We start from the raw sequence: 20,808 nt of genomic DNA on the forward strand, positions 1-20,808 counted from the left end.
GCAGAGCCGCGCTCGCATTGGCACGCCGTCCGCTCGATTTTCTTAGCCTGTATCATCCTCCGTTACGGTAGTAAACTGCTGGCTAACGACTTTCGCTTTCCGTGGTTAGCAAGCGAAAGTCGTTAGCCAGTGGTTACTACGGAGGATGATGATACTCAGGCTACGGTTTTCTCCGCTCGCTAACAAATAAACAGTAGTGTGTACAAGCGTACGGTGGGCGTGACGCGAACAAGAGCAGGCGGTGATTAACGCCGCGGGTGGGCGACCTACAGAGCCACATGTTGACTTTTGCTCCGAATGTCAAATACAACAATGGTTGCCAAAATCTTTAACTTTCGGCCGATTATCTCATTTGGAGGTTTTTCATTATCTATTTTACCAGGATAAAAAAACACGCTGTTTTTCACGTTTTCCGGGACACATAAAATTGTGACTAATGTTTTACAGTGACATAACTCACAGTTTCACTCATGCGGAATGATTTCCGAGTTTACCCGAAGAGGTCACGAAGAGGTGAAGTAAGGAAATCTGGTAAGCTCTACATAAGCCTGGCACTGAATCCCACGAGACCCATCTCCTGGGACAGGCCATGTTTGGACAACACATTTGTACAGAATCAAATAGTGACAGAAACATGAGGTTGGCTCTTTATATAAAGAAGTTCTAACGATAGTGGGGGCCAGTGCCCTCCAGGGTAATGCTGAGTAACTTTCTGTCCTCCCGCACCTACATCATCTGACTAGGCCTGTCCTACTCTTTGCGGAAGATGAATAGTTGCTGTTTTTTTTTTTTCACAGTAAATCTTTCGATATACAATTACAAATGATATCTGTAATGAAAGTTAATAAAGCAACATAAATTGCTGCCAGTAAACTACCTTGATACGGTAACCATAATATTTTTCATACTTCAGTCAGTTTCCGTTCTCCAAACTGACGTTACGACCATGGACTAGCAGTGCCCGCGATTTCTTTGTTCTGGGTCAGCAGGGTCTGGGGGAGGCAGAGCACGCAGAGCTGCCACTACATGTACAAGCCCACAACTGTACATCTACTTGGAGAGTGCGATGCTCCCGATGTACAGAAGGGGGCGTTGCGGCACAGCTCCCTGACATTCTTAGCCCGATCAAAAAAATGACTAAGTCCTGGAGGGTTGTTGGTGGTCCCGGACTACCTGATCTGCCGGACTAGTCCTGGACCCCATCCCGGCACCAGCCGGGACCACTTGGGACCTGCTGACCCAATTTCAAACAGGTCCGGACTAGTCCAAATTCTCTCGGACCACTTCGGACTGGGCCGAACTAGTCCGAACTAGTCTGGACTAGTACATTGGACTTCCAGTTTTGCAGAGGCGGTCCCATTAATCTCCAAGCAGATCCACGTTGGCGTAATATAGTATCAAACCCACCGTGCCCCTCTGACTCCCTTTGGCTGACTATACTCCTTGACCAGCTTTGATTCTATCTTATGGCACCGTAGGATCTGCTTAAGCCCCCTTTACAAATCAAGAATTTAGCTCGGCCGAGGTGTCAGCGAGTTCTAAATTACGAGGAGGCATGAACCTGATGCCTACGAACAAATGGCAGAGTTTCTTCGTCGGCATATGCATCAGGGTCATACCTCCTTGTAATTTGGAGCTCGCTGACAACTCGGCCGGGCTAAAATCTTGATTTGTATTAAAACGGGGCTTAAAGGGGGCTTTAGAGAGTAGGTCCAACACCTGCCCGAGCCATGGAGGTCCTCTCGCCTTAGTTGCATTTCACTGCCCTGGACCTTGCAGGCGTGAACTACTTTTGTGATTAATAAGTGAAGAGATACACAAACAGTTTTATAGAATTCCACAATCAACATGGCGTCTCACACTGGTTAAAAGTCAGTGGGGCCCAGTAGTCTATTAGCAACACGCCCAACCCACTAGCCGAGCCCATTGATTCCGGAAACCCCTCAGCTTGCATCCTTGTCATCATCAACATGGCTGCCGCAGACCAAGACCCTCACGCCCGCAACACATTTCTTCCCCGTTCCTACCAAGACTCTAGATATCTAAACGGGTTTCTTGGAATCGTGGACGACTTACAGAAGACTGGGGTACTGCAGGATGTCGTCCTTGAAGTCGAGGGCCGGCGGTTTCCCTGCCATCGACTTGTTCTGTCCGCGGCCAGCCCCTACTTCAGGGCCATGTTTACAAGTGACATGGCGGAAAGTCGGCAGAAGACGGTCGTTTTACAGGTTAAGGGCTGGAGTTGTGTGTGGTTAGAATAGAGTGAAACCGGGAGCTTTCACAGATGCTACGTTTTATAGAGCACACACAAGCTTAGCCCAAACCAACAAAAGTTCATCTTTCTTTAATCTTTGATGAGAGAGATGATGAATCTTTGATCTGTCCCTGACACTAAGAAAGTTATGATGACCCCCTCCCTAACTTATTCAGTTACTGGTAACCTCTTTAAGTAGTTAGCAAGCTACATACAATGTATCATTATATTTCATGAGCATTTTTTAATAACAAAATGACTTAGTCATCTGATACAAATTATTACTATACTGTGTGCAAGTAGTAGTAGTAGCGTGTAGTATATCCAGATAATGTAGATAAATCAGGGGAGCAGAATGGGATGGAAGTTTGACCTTCATTATAATAAGCTCTTTCACTGAGTTCACTACGCAAAAAAAAAATGTGCGAGCAACAGGAATCCCGGGTAATATGTCAAACGTGCAGGAGACCAGTAAACACTCTTGTCTCAACCAATCCTCCGATTTGCATCACAATGTCCAGAACGCCTGCAAATGGTGAAATGTTGATATTCATGAAGCCTTCACCTTTGACATAATACCCAGAATTCCTGTTACCGCACTTGTGTAGTGAACTCTGTGAAATAGCGTATATCTATAATCAAAGAAATTTGCGATATAATTCCCAGCTATGTATCCCCTAATAATGATACCGTATGTGGTAAATGTTTGAACATACTTATGTTGAATTGTTTGCAGGGTTTGGATGCAGGCATGTTTGAGGAGATCCTGAGTTACATCTACTCGGGAACCCTCAATGTCTCCCTGGACAAAGTGCAGCCCCTGTACCAGGCAGCCGACCTCCTCCAACTGGACTATGTGAGAGACACCTGCAGCAGCTACATGGCCACGAACGTGGAGCGCTCCACCTGTGTGGACCTGTACAAGTTTGCTGATGTCTTCTCTGTGGACGTTGTCAGAAAACATTGTCTGCAGTTAATCTATAGAAACTTTTCTGAGGTGGGTCTGATATTTTGATAGTAGTTCACTGCATTTTATGTCTTCCCTTTCATACAATCTGTCATGAGATTCTAGAATAATGTGTTGGTGTGCAACTTTTGTAACCTAATCATAGCTGTCCTCAGAATGATATAAAAGAATATAACTACATGTACTTGCCATTCCTAATATTTCAGTGTTAAATAACAAGCTTTTCCCAATGTACAAATTGTACTCTGCACCTCCATGCACAGGTTGCCTCCAGTGAGGAGTTCTGCAGCCTGAGTGTGAATCAGCTGATTGAGATCATCAGCGAGGATTGGCTGGATGTGAAAGAGGAGACAACAGTGTGGGAGGCTGTGGTGAGATGGGTGCAGCACAGCAGGGAGGACAGGTGGGTATCAGTGTTCTTCTGTTGGACCAAGAACATCATATACTTGACTGGACAGTGGACATTTGGGTTTTAACATGAAATGAACTTGAATACCTCCATGACCAATAGAGGTGTAGTTTTGGATGTGTTTCCTGATAGTTGTGGTCAGTATTACTTTAAAAGCTCAAGATGGATTCTGATGATATTTGGGATGTCGATAGTTGTTGGGACAAAGGTCAAGTTAAGGCCCTCTGCTGTGTGACCTTGGTACTGCAGAGAACTTGTTTTTTGTTCCTTTTGTCCTGGACATGCTATGGTCTTTGTGATACCATGGAACCAGCTAAACCTACTCTGTACCCTACAGACTACACCACCTACCCAGCATCCTCCCTCATATCCGGTTCAACCTGCTGACCTCAAATGACAAGGCAGTCATCTTGAAGCACCCCCTGGTCAGGGAGTATCCTGGGAGATCTGTTATCAGGAAGGTGGTAAAGAAGACTTCCAAAGTTAACATGAAGAGGAGGGTCGGGACGGATGTGACGGAAATGGCTCTGGTTTTCGCTGAACGGTGTGTGGAAAAATAGTACAGGCAGAAGTATATTTGTGGGATTTTGTTCTCCCATGCCTGAAAGACATATAGCTCTTTTCTATCTATGAAAGAATGATACATGATTTTTTATTTTTCGGCTGTAAATTGTAGCATATGAAGAAAGGGTACCTGTCAATAATAATTTTTCTCCACTCTTGACTTGCATGGGTAGTTGAGGTCATGGGCTATGATGGGCAGTCCTCCAGCCTGGCACGGAAGGACCAAACTGTGAGGCTATCACGACCATGCCAAGCAGGGTGTTCCCTCCAGAATTGTGCAGGGAAAAAAGGAATATATATTACTGGTATCAGTTTTGGTAGACTCCGTTGCAGTCTTTGAACAGGGCCGGTTTTTATTTGGGGGGGTTGCGTTGGTTTGTGATTTTCAACGTTGCCTAGGTTCTCTTGTGCAGGGAAATGGCCTAGGGATGCAGAGGAGGGGAGTTTGCCGTGAAATGGAGTTTTGCCCCGTCCTGGCCAATGCCGCAACCCCCCCCCCCCCCCCCCCATAAAAACCAGCCCCCTTCGAAGACTGCAACAAAGTCTACAGTTTTGGCATGTGTTGGTTGGAATTTGTGTTGGTGGCTCCCTCTAGTGTCCCCTGGGCTGGTTTAAAGATATGCACTGTATTACTAACACAATTGTCCTACAGAATAACTGCCAATTTAATACACTGTGAAAACCTCCTTTCCCCTCCTAATGCAAAATAGATTCATTGCAACAATGAATGAATACACAGTATTTGAGATGATTCTGCTTGTGCGGATTTACAATAAAGTTTGGTCGATTATTCAGTGTATTGTGTCCTTCTCAGGTCAAGAGAGATGCTGTGGATGAACCCAAGGGAAGGGACGTACATCAGGCATCGCTATGACATAACTCCAATGACAGGGACTGCTACCAGTGATAATGACATCTTCATCCTCGCTGAACATTCACGTGAAACCTACGCCCTTTGTAAGTACAGCCATGCTGGGAACAAATGGGAACGAAAGTCTTTGGTATGTAGAGAAGACCGTGATAATAAAAAATACTTTGACTTCCTGATGGAAATCAATGGCCAGCTTTTTTACCTCATAGTGTCAGAGTCAGTGGACCGAGTGGTGGTGTTGAAGAAGCACAACCAGCACACGGACACGTGGCACAACTGTTCCACACCGCAACTTGATGGGCAATTGGACTGGTGTTTCGCAGTGTCCTGCAATCAGCACATCTATCTCTTCACAATGCTGTGCGGAACTGAAATACAGTGTTACGACCCAAGGACAGACCAGTGGTGCGATAAAACTCCACCTCCACCGTCAGAATACACTCTAGGCTATAACGCTGTTGCCATGGGAACAGAGATCTTCTGCACAGACCAGGACTTTAACACGACAATGGTGTACAACACGGAGTCTGACAGCTGGCAGATACTGCAAGGCTGTCCGGACCCGGGGAACCGTACGCGTGAATACGATGGCGTACCCAATCTTTTCGTAATGGAGAACCAGCTGCACATTTTGGTAGCCATTGTTCGTGACAGGGTTCCGGGTGAAGGGACTAAACTTCTGCATCTCGTCTATGTGTATGACAGGTCTGCTGATGCCTGGAGAGACTTGAATGTCGCTCTACGTGATAAGAAATGTTATGCGCATGGTGATTTGCCGTTCCCAGTGGCTCGTATGTGCTTGGCATATCTTAAAGGTGCATAAATACACATCACCTCTTGTGTTTTCAAGCATTAATGTGCAGATCAAGGACATATAGAGTACCCCGCTGGACTGAATCATGACATTTTGTTTAGATACATATTTTTGCCAAATGCCCCTGCAATGGTAAAATTAGATCTAGTAGGAGCTTTCATTATTAGAAATTTCATAGAAATGCTTGCTTCTTTTTTCATTGGACATCTTTCTATAAGGGATTGAACTGATATTCTGTGTCTCTTAGTCTAACAGTAATTATTAGACATCATCAACCTGGATGCCATCCTACTTTGTTAACTGGAGCTCCCATATGCCCCCTTAAACAACTATTTGGTGATGGGGTCTGGTGGTACATGGGATCCCAGTAGTCATACTTTTTATCAAAAATTTAGGATCAGTGTATGTATGGGCCTTCTTTATACATGTACAGTCAAACCTGTATTAGCGGCCACCTTTGCATAACGGCCACCTGCCCATAGTGGCCACTTTTTGTCGGTCCCTTGGATTCGTAATGATTAAGAAATAGGCTTAGCGGCCACCTGTCCAACGCGGCCACGGCCACACGATTTCCGGTCCCGCAGGTACAAAAACACTGCCGATTACGGCCACGCGGACCGCTGATCTATGTTTCGGCACGCATTCGGCCATATACAGCTGCCGTATCGTCACCCTACGCCGGATTTAAAACCTCTTTGATTTATTTTCAAAACAAAACTTCGTAAACTGGCGCTACCCATACCCGCCGACAAGCGAGGTCATATAAGGTCAACAGATGACACCAATATTACAGAGGTAAATTGCGTTAAAGTTACGTTCTAATACACTATCGCTTAGGTTAATTTTTATCACAAAAACTTTCTAAATGAATTGTTACAAAGACAAAATGATATGAACTTCAGACTATGGTGGATTTTATTCTTACATTTATTAAGAGATAAGTCTAAAATGACGAGACTTTTCTTGTGAGTACCACATTAGCATAATGGGCGAACCTGACGTGTGAACGCGGGAGGGAACACACGGACGGCGAAGTATCAAAGGATACAAGACGAAAGATCAAAGAAATATGACGATACCGGTCTCTTCAGACAATATCAACTGTAGAACATTTAAAACTTTTTATAGCTTTTGTTTTCTTAATACATATAGTGTAAAATCATTGCAGTACATGTACAGTACTGTTTACATGTATTATGTGAATAAAGATCAGTGGGTACTAAAACCATGTGTAACTTATTGCTTGTGGTCAATTAATTAGCATATTCTCTATAGTGGCCACCTCTCTATAGTGGCCAATTTTGACCAGTCCCTTGAGTGGCCGCTATAGACAGGTTTGACTGTACTAGTTTTGTGGTATGATTAGCATAACTGTATTTGTTTATCAGTTTGGCACTTTACAGGTATGTTACTAACTTCTTGTTAACTTTTGCCTACAAAGCTAATTGCACAGTTATCCACATTTGATTAAAACCAATTTACATACAATTATTCCCATGTATAACATATATTTTTTGTATAATTTTTAAACAAGGTATGTACTGGTGGAAATAAAGCGTTGTCAAGCCCAATTCAGTTTGAATGCCAATTGCACTGTGAAGAAGTTCCTAGATTAAGCATGTACAAGCCAGTTTGCATAGTAGCGCATCAAAGTACTTGAAACAGCCTATTAAAGTTGAACTTAAACCCTGGTAAAATGAAATAAATGAGCTATTCTCTAGAATAATCTTCTGTGCACAACAGCGAGCGAGGTCCGGAAGAAAATCTGCTATACGGTATACTGATTGCTACCTATTATACTAGTTTTGAAACTCTTACAGTTGGATTACAATATTTGCTTAGTCAGTGTGAATTGATGCCTGAATACTGTTAGTGTTTCTGCCAACTGCTGTGCATTAGCTGCAGTATGCTGATATCTGCTAGGTGTCATAAAAAAGTAGTTTCAGCAGAGAATGATCACAAATTTTACCTTATTTTACATACATTGTATAATGTAGAGTGTACACTGAACTTACATATTCAATCCTTGTAGCTTGTGCAACCCTGCGATAAGTATTAAGCCGTCAAACCTCCTTAACCATGTTTATCTCCCAAGGCAAAATACCACATTCTGTTGTACCTCCAACCATGAATGTGATTATCAGATTCAGCCAGAATGAGGGATCAATGAAGAACATACTGCTCTACTGTTTTCACAATACTAAAGCTGAAGTTACCCATACATCAATGTGATGCATCGGGTCCAGCGCCCATCTCCGTTTCGTAGCCCTGGGGCCACACACATACTACATGTATTAGGTCACTACATCAGGGGGCTATTCACTGGTAGTGTAGTGTGTTTAGCTTCCATACTCTTCCTCTTAGCAGAGAAAGAAGTATGTACCATATATTAAAGAAGAGTCTTTGGTATAACCCGGCTACAGTATCCAGTCTTCCTTGGTGGTCTCCCATCCAAGTACTGTCTGGACTGCACGACACTTAACTTCCATGATCGGATGTATCAACGCGCCACAGCCGTAGTTCACAATATTGGTGACCCCTCAGATATAGAGGGACAGTCTTTCTTTTAAATATTGCCTCTGCATATCTAACGCTTTATAGTACACTGCAGTGTCTATCCCATCCACACATCTCACGACTCGGGCGTGCAGAAGTGGACCACCTGCCGTGAATTCTGTCTCTCCAATCATCTGGAAGATGGAACCGAGTCTGGCTTGAAATGGTTCGATAAGTCTTGTGTCGACGGATAGTTGCTGGTGTGGACTGCTGTTCTTGGACCGCTCAACGTTGGACAACTCAGCTGTACAACCTATAATGTCGTGGGTCTCCAGCCTAGCAAGAGGAAACAACATACAGTATACAACAAGAGTAGGAGACCTCATACCGCCGTGGAAAACTCTGAGCCATTAGAGTTATTGCTTTATCTTGTCTCATTTATGATAAAAGTAAGCAATATTTATATATTAAACTAGCACAATCTAGCTATTTCAAAATAGTAGTCTGAACAGCCTTGTTCGCTTTGGTCCACTCCCGATCACGCAAAGGTCGCTACCCAGACTTGTTGACAGGTAGCAACCTTCAGGAGCAGACTAAAGCAAACAATGCTGGACACCAGGTTAGCATAGCTTGTCCAGAACATGAGATAAAACAACAGGAGGATCTGCTGCAGTACCATACAAAGCCCGATGGGGGCCCATAATTAAACCATTTCTTCCTGTTGCCATCCCATGGACCTTATACACAGAAAAACACACACGCAGGCACAATAACATAACCAATTTAAGCACACGACTTAAATTTTGAAGCCTCAATAATTTGAATATTCCTGAAGCGCCCTCCCCCCCAAAGACTGAGTCGTACGCAGGGTTTGTATGGCAAAACCCCTTTGCTATTTCTCAGATATCTCGGTAATTATCTGAAACCCAGACTCACTTTCCCATCACACGCACGGCTTGACCGTCCAACTCCTCGGCCCCCCTTAGGAAAATCTCCGAAATCCGTACGACTTCACCACTGTCAGGCAAATTTCGCGCCATCTTGCATAGACTGGGGACCGTACAGCAATGCACACAACTTGGTGGAACAGCTATTTGCATACAAAATCTTTAGAAACCAATATTTCTCTCCAACAGAAACTCTGATGAGCACATACAATCTCACAAGACATTTTGATGAATAGATCGGCAATAAGGACCAGTTTGCGATAACAGTTTTATTGGATGTTTAACAACGATTGACCCCTTAACTACCGCAAACGTAGTGTAGTTTACGACTTCTCTCCAAGCAGACGTTTATAGTATTCTCTGGCTTTTTTTTTCTACATTTTTGTAATACTATTGTTTCGTTTTGTAAATGAAATAAAACTTATAAGTTAGAAAGTCAGATAGAAATGGCCTAACATCAGCTTGGAGTTTAGTTTACGACAGTAATGGTCTGATTTGCGGCTAACGTTGTTGTGGACAAGATGACTTCCAGTCCGAAGTTGGACCCGAAAACAAAAATATCGGACAAAATTATAGGAAACATAAATGATACAGGTTCACTGTGTCGGCAGCTTCTGAGGGGTTCAAGGTCATCTGAGGTGAGCTGATGTTTGCCCTTTGCTTCAGAAACAGGTGATTTTTTTGTCGCAAAATATCTTTGTCATAGTGCCCTCCCCCTTTTCTGTTAATATTCAAGCAGATGTTTGGAGGCATAATCGTGCTAGTCAACAGCCATTTGCCGACGTGCAAGCGAAAAGATAGAGACAATTTAACAATTGTGGTTCCCAGTTTCTGTGTTCCTAAAGATGTAGTCAATGACCAGGACAAAGTGCATAATTTTTTGAGAATGTCACGAATAAAAGTTTTGTATTAAAGTTCTTGCTTGGAGACTAATTATAATTGCAAGTGCTGTCTCATATCATCTGTATCTGTATATAACCAGTATACACCAGCTAGCTAGAAGGTCTCGGACCGGAGTTTCTTTTACGATTTCGGAGGTTGGCGGACAGCCTCAGGCCGAAGGGCTACAGTTCCGCTAGTAAACGTAGGACGCGAAACTTAATCAATATGGTGGAAAGCCGTTTACTGCCTCTTTCCGACAAACCTATTGGTATCGTCTGTTGCCTCTTTATTTCGGGTAGTATATGTAATAAAATTTTAATTTTGGACCCGAAAAGTATCATTTTTTTGACACTTTTTTGATCGAAGCTGCTTGGAAAAAACGAATTTTCCCAGGATAATGGCCTACGTGGTAGAAAAGCTAAATTCTTCATGTTGGTGTAAAATGAAAATAAAAAAATTCCATGTGATAACTTTTTTGCAATCTTCGATGACGTAATTTCTTCGAAATCGCATGAAAAACGATGCTATTTGGGTCATCAGGCAAAAAAAACGCATCACCGTTGCAGCGGACTAATACAAAAACGGTTTCGCTGGCTGACCAACTACTCCTCGCACAAAAACAATACAACCCACGGGCTTTTCAGTAAATACGACAAATCTATGCTCAGCCTCGATCACCAAGCAATAGGGAGCAAAAGTTAGGGAGACACCAGCGCACTTCCGGCCTATTTCTACATCATTACGTCAACTCCGGTCAGATTTGAACTCCGACCCGGAACCAGAAGAAACATAGGAGACAAGAGTACGCGTGCTGCAACGGGACATGTGCAGCGTGATATGTCAAAGGTGAAAGCCCGAGTGACACATAAACAAAACCTTACTGGACGTTCTTAAGCAAATCGAAACATTGGTTGAGATGAGACTGTTTACGTTTCAGGGGCATTAACCTAATTTTTATACACATTACCTACTCAAATATTATATTACACTTGACTTGAATAATGTTGCACTTCCTCAATGTATGAAGGAAGCTTATATTATAAAGGTCATGGCTATTGACAGGGTGTGCCTGGTGATAGTGCAAAAAAAGTTACAAACAATGTAGGTGTTTACTAGGCAGACCATTGTTGACAGGACTCACAGGAGAAGGGTTAGGGAAATTTGGCCTCTGATGTTATCTTAGAAACACAAGTGGGCTCATTACCATCACTGATGCAACATAAATGACATTTTACTTGTTATGCTGCTTTGACAAGTCTAACTATATGATATGATTAATTCATTTGTGTCTTTTCCATAGGTTTTGAACCTGGCTGCTACAAACTTTGCCGGTCAAGAAAAAACACTTGAGAACTCGGACCAGGTGAGATCGTTACGGGAAAATCTTAATTAAAACAACAAAAGTACAGCGAGTTTCATAAGTTCTTCTACTTTTCAAAGCTCTGTCACACAGGAGAGACATACTAGTACTGGAACACCTTTCTATTGTGATTCCAATGTATTCCAAAGGATACACATGTGAAACCCAATGGAATCATATCTATTATCCTTAGGCCACACCAATTTAATTTCTTGGTTCACGGATTTTTTCATAAAAAATATGGAGCGAGAGGGCGAAATAAAAATAAAAATTGTAAAATGGTTAGAGTAAAGGTAACGGCTAATCCAAAACATAAAGAAAAAACGTTTTCAGCTTGAAAAAAGTACAAATTAAAACACTATTTTTGTACAGTAACAGCACCTGTACCCACACTTTAAGGAGCTTATAATATAAAGGCCAATTTGCTACGTACACCAGAAAGTTGGTGGTTTCATTAATGGTGAAAATTTGCTGAGTGGTAATTTTTATTTTCATTTTTTTCCCCAAAAAATAGGAGCGAGCGAATCCATGAACCAAGAAATTAAATCGGTGTGGCCTTAGCTAACTTCTCTGGAATCCACCCACAGAAACACAAGGACCTGCGAGCCTGCTGTCTGCTCAATACAGGATGCTCTCCTCCTACGAGTGATTGATTACCATGAAACTCATGAGAAACACATTGGAATTACAGTCTCTAATTGGCGATAAGGAAACCTTTTGGATATATATCCCCTAAGGCAGACATTCAGGGCCCCCTGACAAGGAAAAAAAGGAAAGATACCAAAGTGGAAATCAGTGGTCATGTTCTTTATAGTACTAACATTACAATGCTAGGTATGCATCTGATACACATATTGTTCTTCCTTCCAGAATTTGAAGAAGATGAGCATAATAGCAGCACATCTACAATTTCAGTAAGTAATTTTCTGAGTCTTGGGAGTTTTTTGTTGTTGTTGTTGCCACAAGAGGGCACTGATTACAAATTAATACAATATTGGGCATTGACGAAAAGAACTCCGGCCGTACTACAATCAAAAATGTCCTTTATTGCTCCTAGACTTGTCAATCTAGCCACAGAAATGTTCGTGGTGGTTTTATTTGTGTTTGCTGTTTTCGCAGCTGCCTCTCCACCACAAACTCCAAACCAATGCGAGTAGTGGTGCGTACCTAAACTCATATTCAGGTTCAGGTCCGGATTCAAGTCCAGCAGTTCAGGTTCAGGTCCGGATTTAAAGTCCGGACCTGAACCCATCATTGCGTATTAATACTATTATGTGCGCTAGAAAGTTTTCTTTTTTGAGGGGGAGGGGGGGTGGTACATATAAAATTGCATGTTAGCATGAACTGAAATGCAATATGAAAAATACATGCAAATTATATACAGCCAGTGTAAACACGAAATGTTTTTTGTCTTTTTCCAGTGAAAATTTTACAGTCTATGGAAGGTTTTAGATGGTTTAGAACAAGAAAAAGGAATATAAGTGACAGCTAGCTTTTTGCAAGGCCGGACTTGAGTCCGGACATTTAGGTTTTTTTTGGACTTGGACCTAAACATTTTTAGGTCCCATTCCAAGTCCGGGCTTTAGGTACGCACCACTAAATGCGAGTAATTTATCCATTACAATATGTGACTACATGCAACTCAAAACCACCGCAAACACTCCATATTTCCGCTACCGCAAAATGAAATATCCGCGAACTTAAATGCACTCACAGTATTTTTCTTCTTTGTGGGGCTAACTTAATGAGAAATATCTCCCTCAAAAAACAAAAGTAGATTTCATTTTTAATTGATACATACGTCTGTAGTACAATGTATATGTATATCCAAGTGCCACTTAGAAATTAGCTGTAGTACTGCCAAATTAATGTTTTTTTCTGTTCCTTTCTGCACAGGGCCGATGCCATAGAAAGAAGGTATGGACGTCTTGTATTTTTGTTGTGAATTTCAGATTCTCCTAGGAGAGATTGCAATTACAGTTACAATTTACATGCACTGTTACAGTAGTTCTGGTAAAATTCCAAGCTTTCCTAGGTGAGATTGGAGTTCCAGTCTCTGCTAGGAAAATTCTGAATTCCCTGGATTCCAATCTCTCCTGTGACAGATACATATTGCCCAGCTACATGCTGTTATTTCAGGCCTAATGTGTTAAGGTTGTTGACTTGGAAGCTAATGTCACACACATTTTGTTTGTTGCTAATTGGATTTGCCTGTCTGTGTTTTTCATTTTCAAAAAAAAAATATTAAGTCCCAAGAAAGCAGCCCGTCCAACACCCGCCAGCCTCCTAGCAAGGAGGGGCCATTTACAGCCCCGGACAGCAGAGTTTGTGTTACACAGACTATCACAAACCTGTAAATACTACCATTCAGAGCCACATACACATAATTTTAGTCCAAAAACAATGCCTTGTATTAGTAACAAATCAAAGTAAGGGACTTATTAATATATAGAACATGCTATTTAACACCTCAGGCTGTTTTTTTGTGTGTTATTTAAATTTTAAGCTGTATATTTTCCCCCAGACCTTTTGTGAAAAAATCTGTCAGTTCAATTTATTTCTGAAAAATTCCGAGAAGCAAGAAATAGATTTGGTGTGGCCTAAAGGTTCTGGGATCTATTCCCTCAGGCAGACCAAAATGTTCCATGCCCTTGGGAAAGGCTCTTGTCACCAAATTCCTCACTCAACCTTTAGCTTCAATTATCAACATCCTGGATGGGACATTAAACCGGAGGTCTATCCAAGGAGAGACACACCGCCGGACATGTTCAAGTACTCTCCGCAATTATGGATCAATTATGGAACCCTAGGGGTGGATACCGGTTAGACTGTACCGGTTTGGACCGGTACAACATCCGAGAACCGAGTCCAAAAAAACGAAAGGCCTTGAAGGCTTGAAGTTGAACCTTTTTTTTTTTTAACCTGGTCTGAACAAGGGTTTTCTTAAAGTTTGAAGAAATGAACAAGGTTCATATATATTTAACTTTTGTGTTAACACACCATGGAAGGGGGAACCCCAACTGCAATGCTGGATTCAGACATTGGAACTGGAATTTGTTTGAGGACTCTGGTGCATTTCACATTGAAACATGTACATGTGTTTTCTTGGATGAGTATGACACAGGTAAAATACAACACGGCCCTCCCACAGGTAGAAGAGAAAGGGAGAATTTCTTGGAGGTTTCAAGTCTGCAGTTCAAAACAACTAGCATCAATACTTTTAGAAACAGGCATTTCCTTTATGTGTGTGATGTCTGCTTTTACAGTACTGAGGAGAATTGGGCCTATTTCAACCTTCGTGACAAACCCCTAAGCATCAACAACCATAAACACTTTATGCTGCTATTTCCGAAGTGATTTGATTCCTGTCTTGACTGATCCACCGCCTCAAATTGAGTTTGAAAGCAAATTCATTCCGTAGTCGCAAATTGCTTCGTTTGAGAAAACATTCGGTCTCGCGACTGATGACAGTTCATACACACAACCTTTGTGGTAATCTCCGGTGGATTATGATGGTGATATCGCTCAAAATTGGCCCAAATAACTTAATTTCCCACTTACTTACTTACTGTAGTCTATTTAGATTGCCAAATGTGTACTGTAAGCCATAAAATGTTCACAGTGGTTTCATGTACGAAAAATTCAGACGTCACCTCACTACAAACTTGTTCTGTCTTCTACCTTCCTACCCCCTTAATCGTAGTACATTGTAATTGTACTATTACACATGTATGTATCAGACTGAGGCACCTGTTTCAGTGAATATCAGAAAGACCCAATCCTCAAATAATAGACACATATTCATTAAGAATGCATCGCCCAAAGTGACCGTTCTGTCTATCTATAGCACCCCTGCCAAGTCACTGAGAAGTGTAAGGCTGCGCAATTTAGCTTGGTTTCTGAAAGACGTCAATGTTTCCACTGTATCGTAGTGCTACTATTGTTTCAACCGCAAACCAGGAACACTATATTTTCTTCCTACTGTGAAATTAGAGCCTCACAAACGTAAAGCAACTTCCAGTATGTACAGATTGGAGCAGGTGAGTCCCATCTTTTGTGCAGCATGCCTGTCTCTCTGACTGTGATTAGGTTATTAGGTGGCAATTTCCTACATAATGACTGTGGAGGTGTCAAAGGGACCGCACTCCTTTGATGAGACCCCTGCAGTCCGACGTGTACATGTAGGTCGTGTTGCGTGGGCGTTGGAACAAGTCGTTCTGTTAGACACGTTTTCTAACACGGCGGGATGCCGTCTCAGTTTCTCTATGGCGCGTGAGAAGTTGTATTGTTTGTTTTGATGAAAGAAGTTATATAAAGTCCTTGGTTTCAGACTTCTGCTGAGAGGATGTGTTTTTTTCTAATTTCTTTCGAATTACTGTAAAATGTGTAAATGCAGAAACTTGTGCGGTTTTCACGGTGGCCGCTTCACCACAAAGTTAAAACCACCACAAACATTTTTCCATGGCGGTAAGAGACTACAGTGCATGGTGCTACTGCGAACTTTAAACCAGGCAGCTTCAAGAAAATGAATACAAATAGAAGAAGAAGAAAAATCAAATTAGAAGGCAAAGAAAGCCAATTTCACACATTCAGATATTCGACTTTAGAACCATCCAAGTCTATGGTGACAAGTGTCACTACATGTCTAGACGTTGCAGTCTTCGAAGGGGGCTGTTTTTTATTTGGGGGGGGGGGGGCGTTGGTTCGCGCTTTTCAACGTTGGCTGGGTTCTCTTGTGCCGGGAAGGGAAGCTTAAGTTTGCTAAGGAAGAGAGTTTGCCGTGAATGGGATTTTGCCCCGTCCCATGTGTTTGGTGAGTGAGTCTGTTTGGGTTGGAGTTCAACTTGAGTGACAGCTAGTGAGTTGGAAGATGACTGCAGTCTTGCCAGGAGTGCCAGGACATACAGTTCAGAGTTGATAGAAAGTAGTCATTAATCAGACATGGGCAGTCCAGGTGATGGAAGAGGCTACTATTTTACAGAGAGGTATAATTGTTTTTGCAGTTGTAGATTTTCCACGGGGTAACATATATCCATTGTTTTACAAACAAGGTATTTAGGGATATCAAGTCGACGGACGGTGATTTCAAAATGCAACACCCTAGTTATATGTACAAAAATTGCAAATTTAAACCACCGTCTATTGCCTTGATATCCCTGAATACCCTTACTAGTAAATATAGGTTACCCCATGGATAAAGGTGAACTAGTGTTTGAGTGACAGGAATTGTTTAATGTGACGTTAAATAAAAACCTTGTTTTTTTGCTCTTGTGTTTTCCTCAGTGTGGAGGTTACAGACACACTGCAAGACCAACTCAAGACTATCCAAAGATGAGAGCAGGGAAAAACATTCTTTTGAGAACTAAACAGTGCATAATCATCGTAAAGTACAATTAAAATTGCAAGTTTAATTTATATTTTCTCATCTGCACCTCAAAAGAACATTTCTGTGGATCGCAGTAGAAGTTACCGAAATGGGCTGCTGTGTTTACTATGACGTCATATGTGGAAATCAATTTGGTTACCTGAAAGCAGGAAACAATTCTGTGTCATATTCATAGTGCATTGGAAACACATATTCACAGTGTCATCGTAAATGTAACTGCATTTTACTTGGCAGTGGTTTTACGTTAACGGTTTATGCCGTGACCGCTGCAACAATTTTTGTTCCATTGTCTGCTTGTCTAACACTAAGACGCTTGCCTGTCTGTACATGACTATATTGTACATGCATTGTATTTTGATGTTTTCCATTGTTTCCCATAACAAGACTTCAGTACATGAAAGTTATTTCATTAAGGGCAAGTGTAACAAAGCCATTATGTAAATAAGTTCCTCATTTGCATAATTGGTACAGAGATGTCATCATCCCTGGGTGATAAATGATGGGAATTTCATACACGTGACATGTGTAAGTTAGTTGAATGTAAATGTCCCAATGCATAGATTATGTAAATATGGAAGACATATTGCATTAAATCTAAGCTCTAAATATTTCATGGAGGTATGAGTTCTCCGAACTCTCGTTTGTAAACTTTTCTGTGGCTTGGCGTTCTATTATTAAAATGTTATTCGCTCTATAAGACAGACAAGGATAATGTGGCTATGCACTGAAATTAGTAACTTATTTCAACAGTGCCACATACAAAGAACAGATCTAGACAGAAGGTAGAGGTAGTCTTATAGCCTTTTGAGGCTGGTAGCATGACAGAATTGCGGAAAACGGTTTTTGCTAGAGCAATTAGTCAAGTAACAGAAAGCACACATTTTCTTTTCCCCAGGCCTAGCCAATTTTGCTCCTCTCTGTGCAGACTTCCTCCCTACTATATGGGTTGAGTGGTGTGGAGTACTGACAAGTGTCACCACTAATGGTCTGTACCCAGAGACATCATTAGTGTTACTGTAATAAGGTCATGCTGAGGTGCCCTTTAACAACTGCTAGATGTGGGCGGGTTACTCTTGAATAAGTACTCTGGGAAAATTAGTGATTGGTAAAAAAGAGGGGGGATCTAATATAGATCAATACGTACATGCTTGTAACAAAGTAAGGTGGCAATTAGTAGCTTTGATATGCTTTTGCTTTCAACAAAACCCTCCAAGCAGATCCTACGGTGCCATAAGATAGTATCAAAGCTGGCCAGGGAGTATAGCCAGCTAAGGGAGTCAAACGGGCACCTACGGTAAGTTAGATACTACATTTACGCACCGTGGATCTGGTTGGAGATTATATTTACACATTACACAACTATGCTGCAAATTGTAAGGTTAACAGTGTGTACACAGGAGACCAAATATAGATACTATAATGAAAAATGGTGATATTGGGGCAATGAAGCAATATTTTCATGTATGCAGAATTATAGACCAATGACCCCATCTTGAAAGTAATGTGGTACAACCATTAAATCAGCTGTCAGCTCATCTAAGTGTCTGCATATAATCTGCAAGAGGTGTAATAATATATAGACATGGAAACAGGTTTTAAAGAAATTGTTATTCCTGTCAAAGAGGTTATCAAACACCTTAGCCCAATCGACGATACTTCACGGAGGTTTGTGTCCTTATGACTCTTGTTCGGTACCTTTTTGCTGTCCTGTTATATTCTGAGTGAATTTCTTACAGCTGACTCCCTTCAGGTAGCCATAGGAAATTCCACCACTACCACGCCTCCCGACCAAACCACTGTTTTGAGAAAATCGGTGCATGGGCAGCCGTAACTTAAGAGATCCCAGCCTCTACTATACCCCGACCGAAACCTCTGCTTGGAGAATAGTATCTGGGCTGGGTACATAGATTACAAGACACACATTTATTCATACACAGCATGGCTGTATGTCCTTCCATCTAAGATAAGAAATGTCGATCTCAAATTAAATTATCCCAAATCCTGAAACTGTTAAGTTCACACAAGATCATGGACGGATGAATGCTATAACCACGGAAGTCTCACAGCGCGTATACATAGAGTTTCCTGGAAATTCTGTGAGTTCACACAACAAATTCTGGACTCTGAACAGGATGTAGTTTCCCCAAGAGTAGGGAACCGATACCGACCGCTGGGCACCTTTGATCCTTTGCTGACGTCACACTTCGTTGGTAAGCGCTTCACTTTGTTTTTGTAAATTTCAAAGTGCTTGTCAATGTCACAGATAAACTTTCAAACGAATATCCCAAATCAGTGTTTTGATGTTGTTTTCAAGGAATGTATAGACAGATAGTAATAGACACCGTACATTACGCATTTATTATGCAAATCTAGTTTTTCTCAGAAGAACGGAAATGTAGCTCAAGCAAACCAACGCACGTATATATAATGTAGTTAGCTGCCTTTGACGATACGTAAAAATAGACAAATGCAAATCAGACATTTTGATTAAAGGCCAAGGATGTTTGAGAGCGGGAATTAAGTGCGGAAACTGCATCAAAGACACCGTACAAAAATAACATTCATGGAAAGAGAAGGGCGATGAAAAAAACAAGTTCCAACCATCGGGGGGGAAAATTCAATCAATTCAAGTTTTCATCATCAAAACCTACCCATATAAAGACTCCATCTTGAGGTATCGCGTTGACAAACACACACACATAGAGACACCGCACACAAACACACACAGATAAACACAAACGCACCAAAAACATATTGGTTTATCAATTTCTGACACTTCTTTAGGATAATATTTCTTAGCTAATATACTGCGTAGGTGTCGCTACTACTGGCTCCAGTGAAGACAAAGGTTTTGAAAGGGTAAACCGGCGTGTGTATATATATATATATATATATATCATCAAAAAATCCCTCAGAAATCATAATCCCGCTCTGTTACATAGTCCAATTGCAAGGATTTTTGTCGCTTTAACGAAAGATCAAATAGAAACGCCTTTGTGTTTAGTCAAAGAAACATGTCATTCAAAGGAGTGGACAACACGCTTCAGGGTCTCTCAAACATTTCAACAAACGGTTCCGAACCGGATCCCAACATCTAAGGGGATGGCAACCTTCTATGCTAGGGTCTAGAGAAAAGGTGTTTCCTGTTACCAAATACTGACGATCCAAGTTTTACTTGAAGTATAGGGGCACCGCTAATAATTAGGACATAGGAACATAAGATTCGATTGGACATCTGAGTGATAAAAGTAACTGCAGAATGGTTGTCCACCATGTTTACATGTCTCTTTCACGAAAAAAAAAAAACTAAGACAAACAGATCCACTGAGCAACACTTTATGTTGGCAGTCTACGCAATAGAACGAGCAAAATATGATCTTGAAGATACCAATGGCATGATGAACTTCAGTTATGCATTGTTAAACTGTACATGTTGGATCACTTCCATAATCTGTATCAAAACTCCAAATAATGTGCTGATCGCGATCTACGACTGCTTGATAGAACGTAAAATGAAACGACTAACAGCACACACAATAGACAATAGATAACAGACCAAGTCCAAGTCCAAGTAAATAAACACCTTAACAGTTGGTCGACGACGTCAGCTGTTGTCGTTACATCACACATGGCGACCATCTCTTCAATTACATCTGTAACAACACATGACCCACCCTATCTGCTTGGAGGTAAGCTGATTACCAAACGCCGAAACAACATTGCCTGTTCCAAAATACCGAAAAAATAGGGGTGATTTCTAAAATGATTACATCGATCATAATGACAGCTACCGCGAAAACAAAGAACGTGTATCGTTTCACAACTGAGTACAGACGACATACGAATCCAGAAACGGAA

At 41.6% G+C, this 20,808-nt stretch overlaps 3 protein-coding genes across 6 annotated transcripts; 2 read left to right on the plus strand and 1 right to left on the minus strand.

Moving 5' to 3' along the window:
- Positions 1 to 1,695: 1,695 nt before the first annotated feature.
- LOC118413470 (kelch-like protein 18) lies at positions 1,696 to 6,294 on the plus strand. 3 transcript variants are annotated; one of them, XM_035816875.1, is made up of 5 exons: positions 1,699 to 2,228; positions 2,991 to 3,251; positions 3,485 to 3,624; positions 3,968 to 4,174; positions 5,009 to 6,290. In XM_035816875.1, the coding sequence occupies exons 1-5, from the start codon at positions 1,971 to 1,973 to the stop codon at positions 5,886 to 5,888; spliced, it is 1,746 nt and encodes a 581-aa protein (XP_035672768.1). In that variant the 5' UTR covers positions 1,699 to 1,970; the 3' UTR covers positions 5,889 to 6,290. The 3 variants fall into 3 exon arrangements, with proteins under 3 accessions (XP_035672770.1, XP_035672768.1, XP_035672771.1); XM_035816878.1 differs by lacking the exon at positions 5,009 to 6,290 and adding an exon at positions 4,368 to 4,551 and having other exon boundaries at positions 1,707 to 2,228; XM_035816877.1 differs by lacking the exon at positions 3,968 to 4,174 and having other exon boundaries at positions 1,696 to 2,228; positions 5,009 to 6,294.
- Positions 6,295 to 7,370: 1,076 nt separating this feature from the next.
- Positions 7,371 to 9,567, minus strand: LOC118413691. Its single transcript, XM_035817219.1, has 2 exons — positions 9,312 to 9,567; positions 7,371 to 8,777 (listed from the first exon to the last, which is right to left on the minus strand). The coding sequence occupies exons 1-2, from the start codon at positions 9,473 to 9,475 to the stop codon at positions 8,420 to 8,422; spliced, it is 522 nt and encodes a 173-aa protein (XP_035673112.1). The 5' UTR covers positions 9,476 to 9,567; the 3' UTR covers positions 7,371 to 8,419.
- Positions 9,568 to 9,776: 209 nt separating this feature from the next.
- On the plus strand, positions 9,777 to 17,652 carry LOC118414600 (BLOC-1-related complex subunit 7-like). Of its 2 annotated transcripts, XM_035818754.1 has the most exons (5): positions 9,777 to 9,960; positions 11,505 to 11,567; positions 12,435 to 12,478; positions 13,461 to 13,481; positions 16,848 to 17,652. In XM_035818754.1, exons 1-5 carry the CDS (start codon positions 9,844 to 9,846, stop codon positions 16,897 to 16,899), a joined length of 297 nt encoding a protein of 98 aa, XP_035674647.1. In that variant the 5' UTR covers positions 9,777 to 9,843; the 3' UTR covers positions 16,900 to 17,652. The 2 variants fall into 2 exon arrangements, with proteins under 2 accessions (XP_035674647.1, XP_035674648.1); XM_035818755.1 differs by lacking the exon at positions 13,461 to 13,481.
- Positions 17,653 to 20,808: the final 3,156 nt, after the last annotated feature.

The sequence above is a fragment of the Branchiostoma floridae genome, chromosome 4 (genome assembly GCF_000003815.2).
Source record: "Branchiostoma floridae strain S238N-H82 chromosome 4, Bfl_VNyyK, whole genome shotgun sequence".
Taxonomy (NCBI): domain Eukaryota; kingdom Metazoa; phylum Chordata; class Leptocardii; order Amphioxiformes; family Branchiostomatidae; genus Branchiostoma; species Branchiostoma floridae.

Coding starts and splice junctions, on each gene's coding strand:
- LOC118413470 (XM_035816875.1), top strand. CDS start 1,971: ATGGCTGCCGCAGACCAAGACCCTCACGCCCGCAACACATTTCTTCCC. Junction 3,625..3,967: donor CAGCACAGCAGGGAGGACAG/GTGGGTATCAGT, acceptor TGTACCCTACAG/ACTACACCACCTACCCAGCA. Junction 4,175..5,008: donor GCTCTGGTTTTCGCTGAACG/GTGTGTGGAAAA, acceptor TGTCCTTCTCAG/GTCAAGAGAGATGCTGTGGA.
- LOC118413691 (XM_035817219.1), bottom strand. CDS start 9,475: ATGCAAATAGCTGTTCCACCAAGTTGTGTGCATTGCTGTACGGTCCCC. Junction 8,778..9,311: donor GCCGTGCGTGTGATGGGAAA/GTGAGTCTGGGT, acceptor CTAATGGCTCAG/AGTTTTCCACGGCGGTATGA.
- LOC118414600 (XM_035818754.1), top strand. CDS start 9,844: ATGACTTCCAGTCCGAAGTTGGACCCGAAAACAAAAATATCGGACAAA. Junction 11,568..12,434: donor CACTTGAGAACTCGGACCAG/GTGAGATCGTTA, acceptor TCTTCCTTCCAG/AATTTGAAGAAGATGAGCAT. Junction 13,482..16,847: donor GCCGATGCCATAGAAAGAAG/GTATGGACGTCT, acceptor TGTTTTCCTCAG/TGTGGAGGTTACAGACACAC.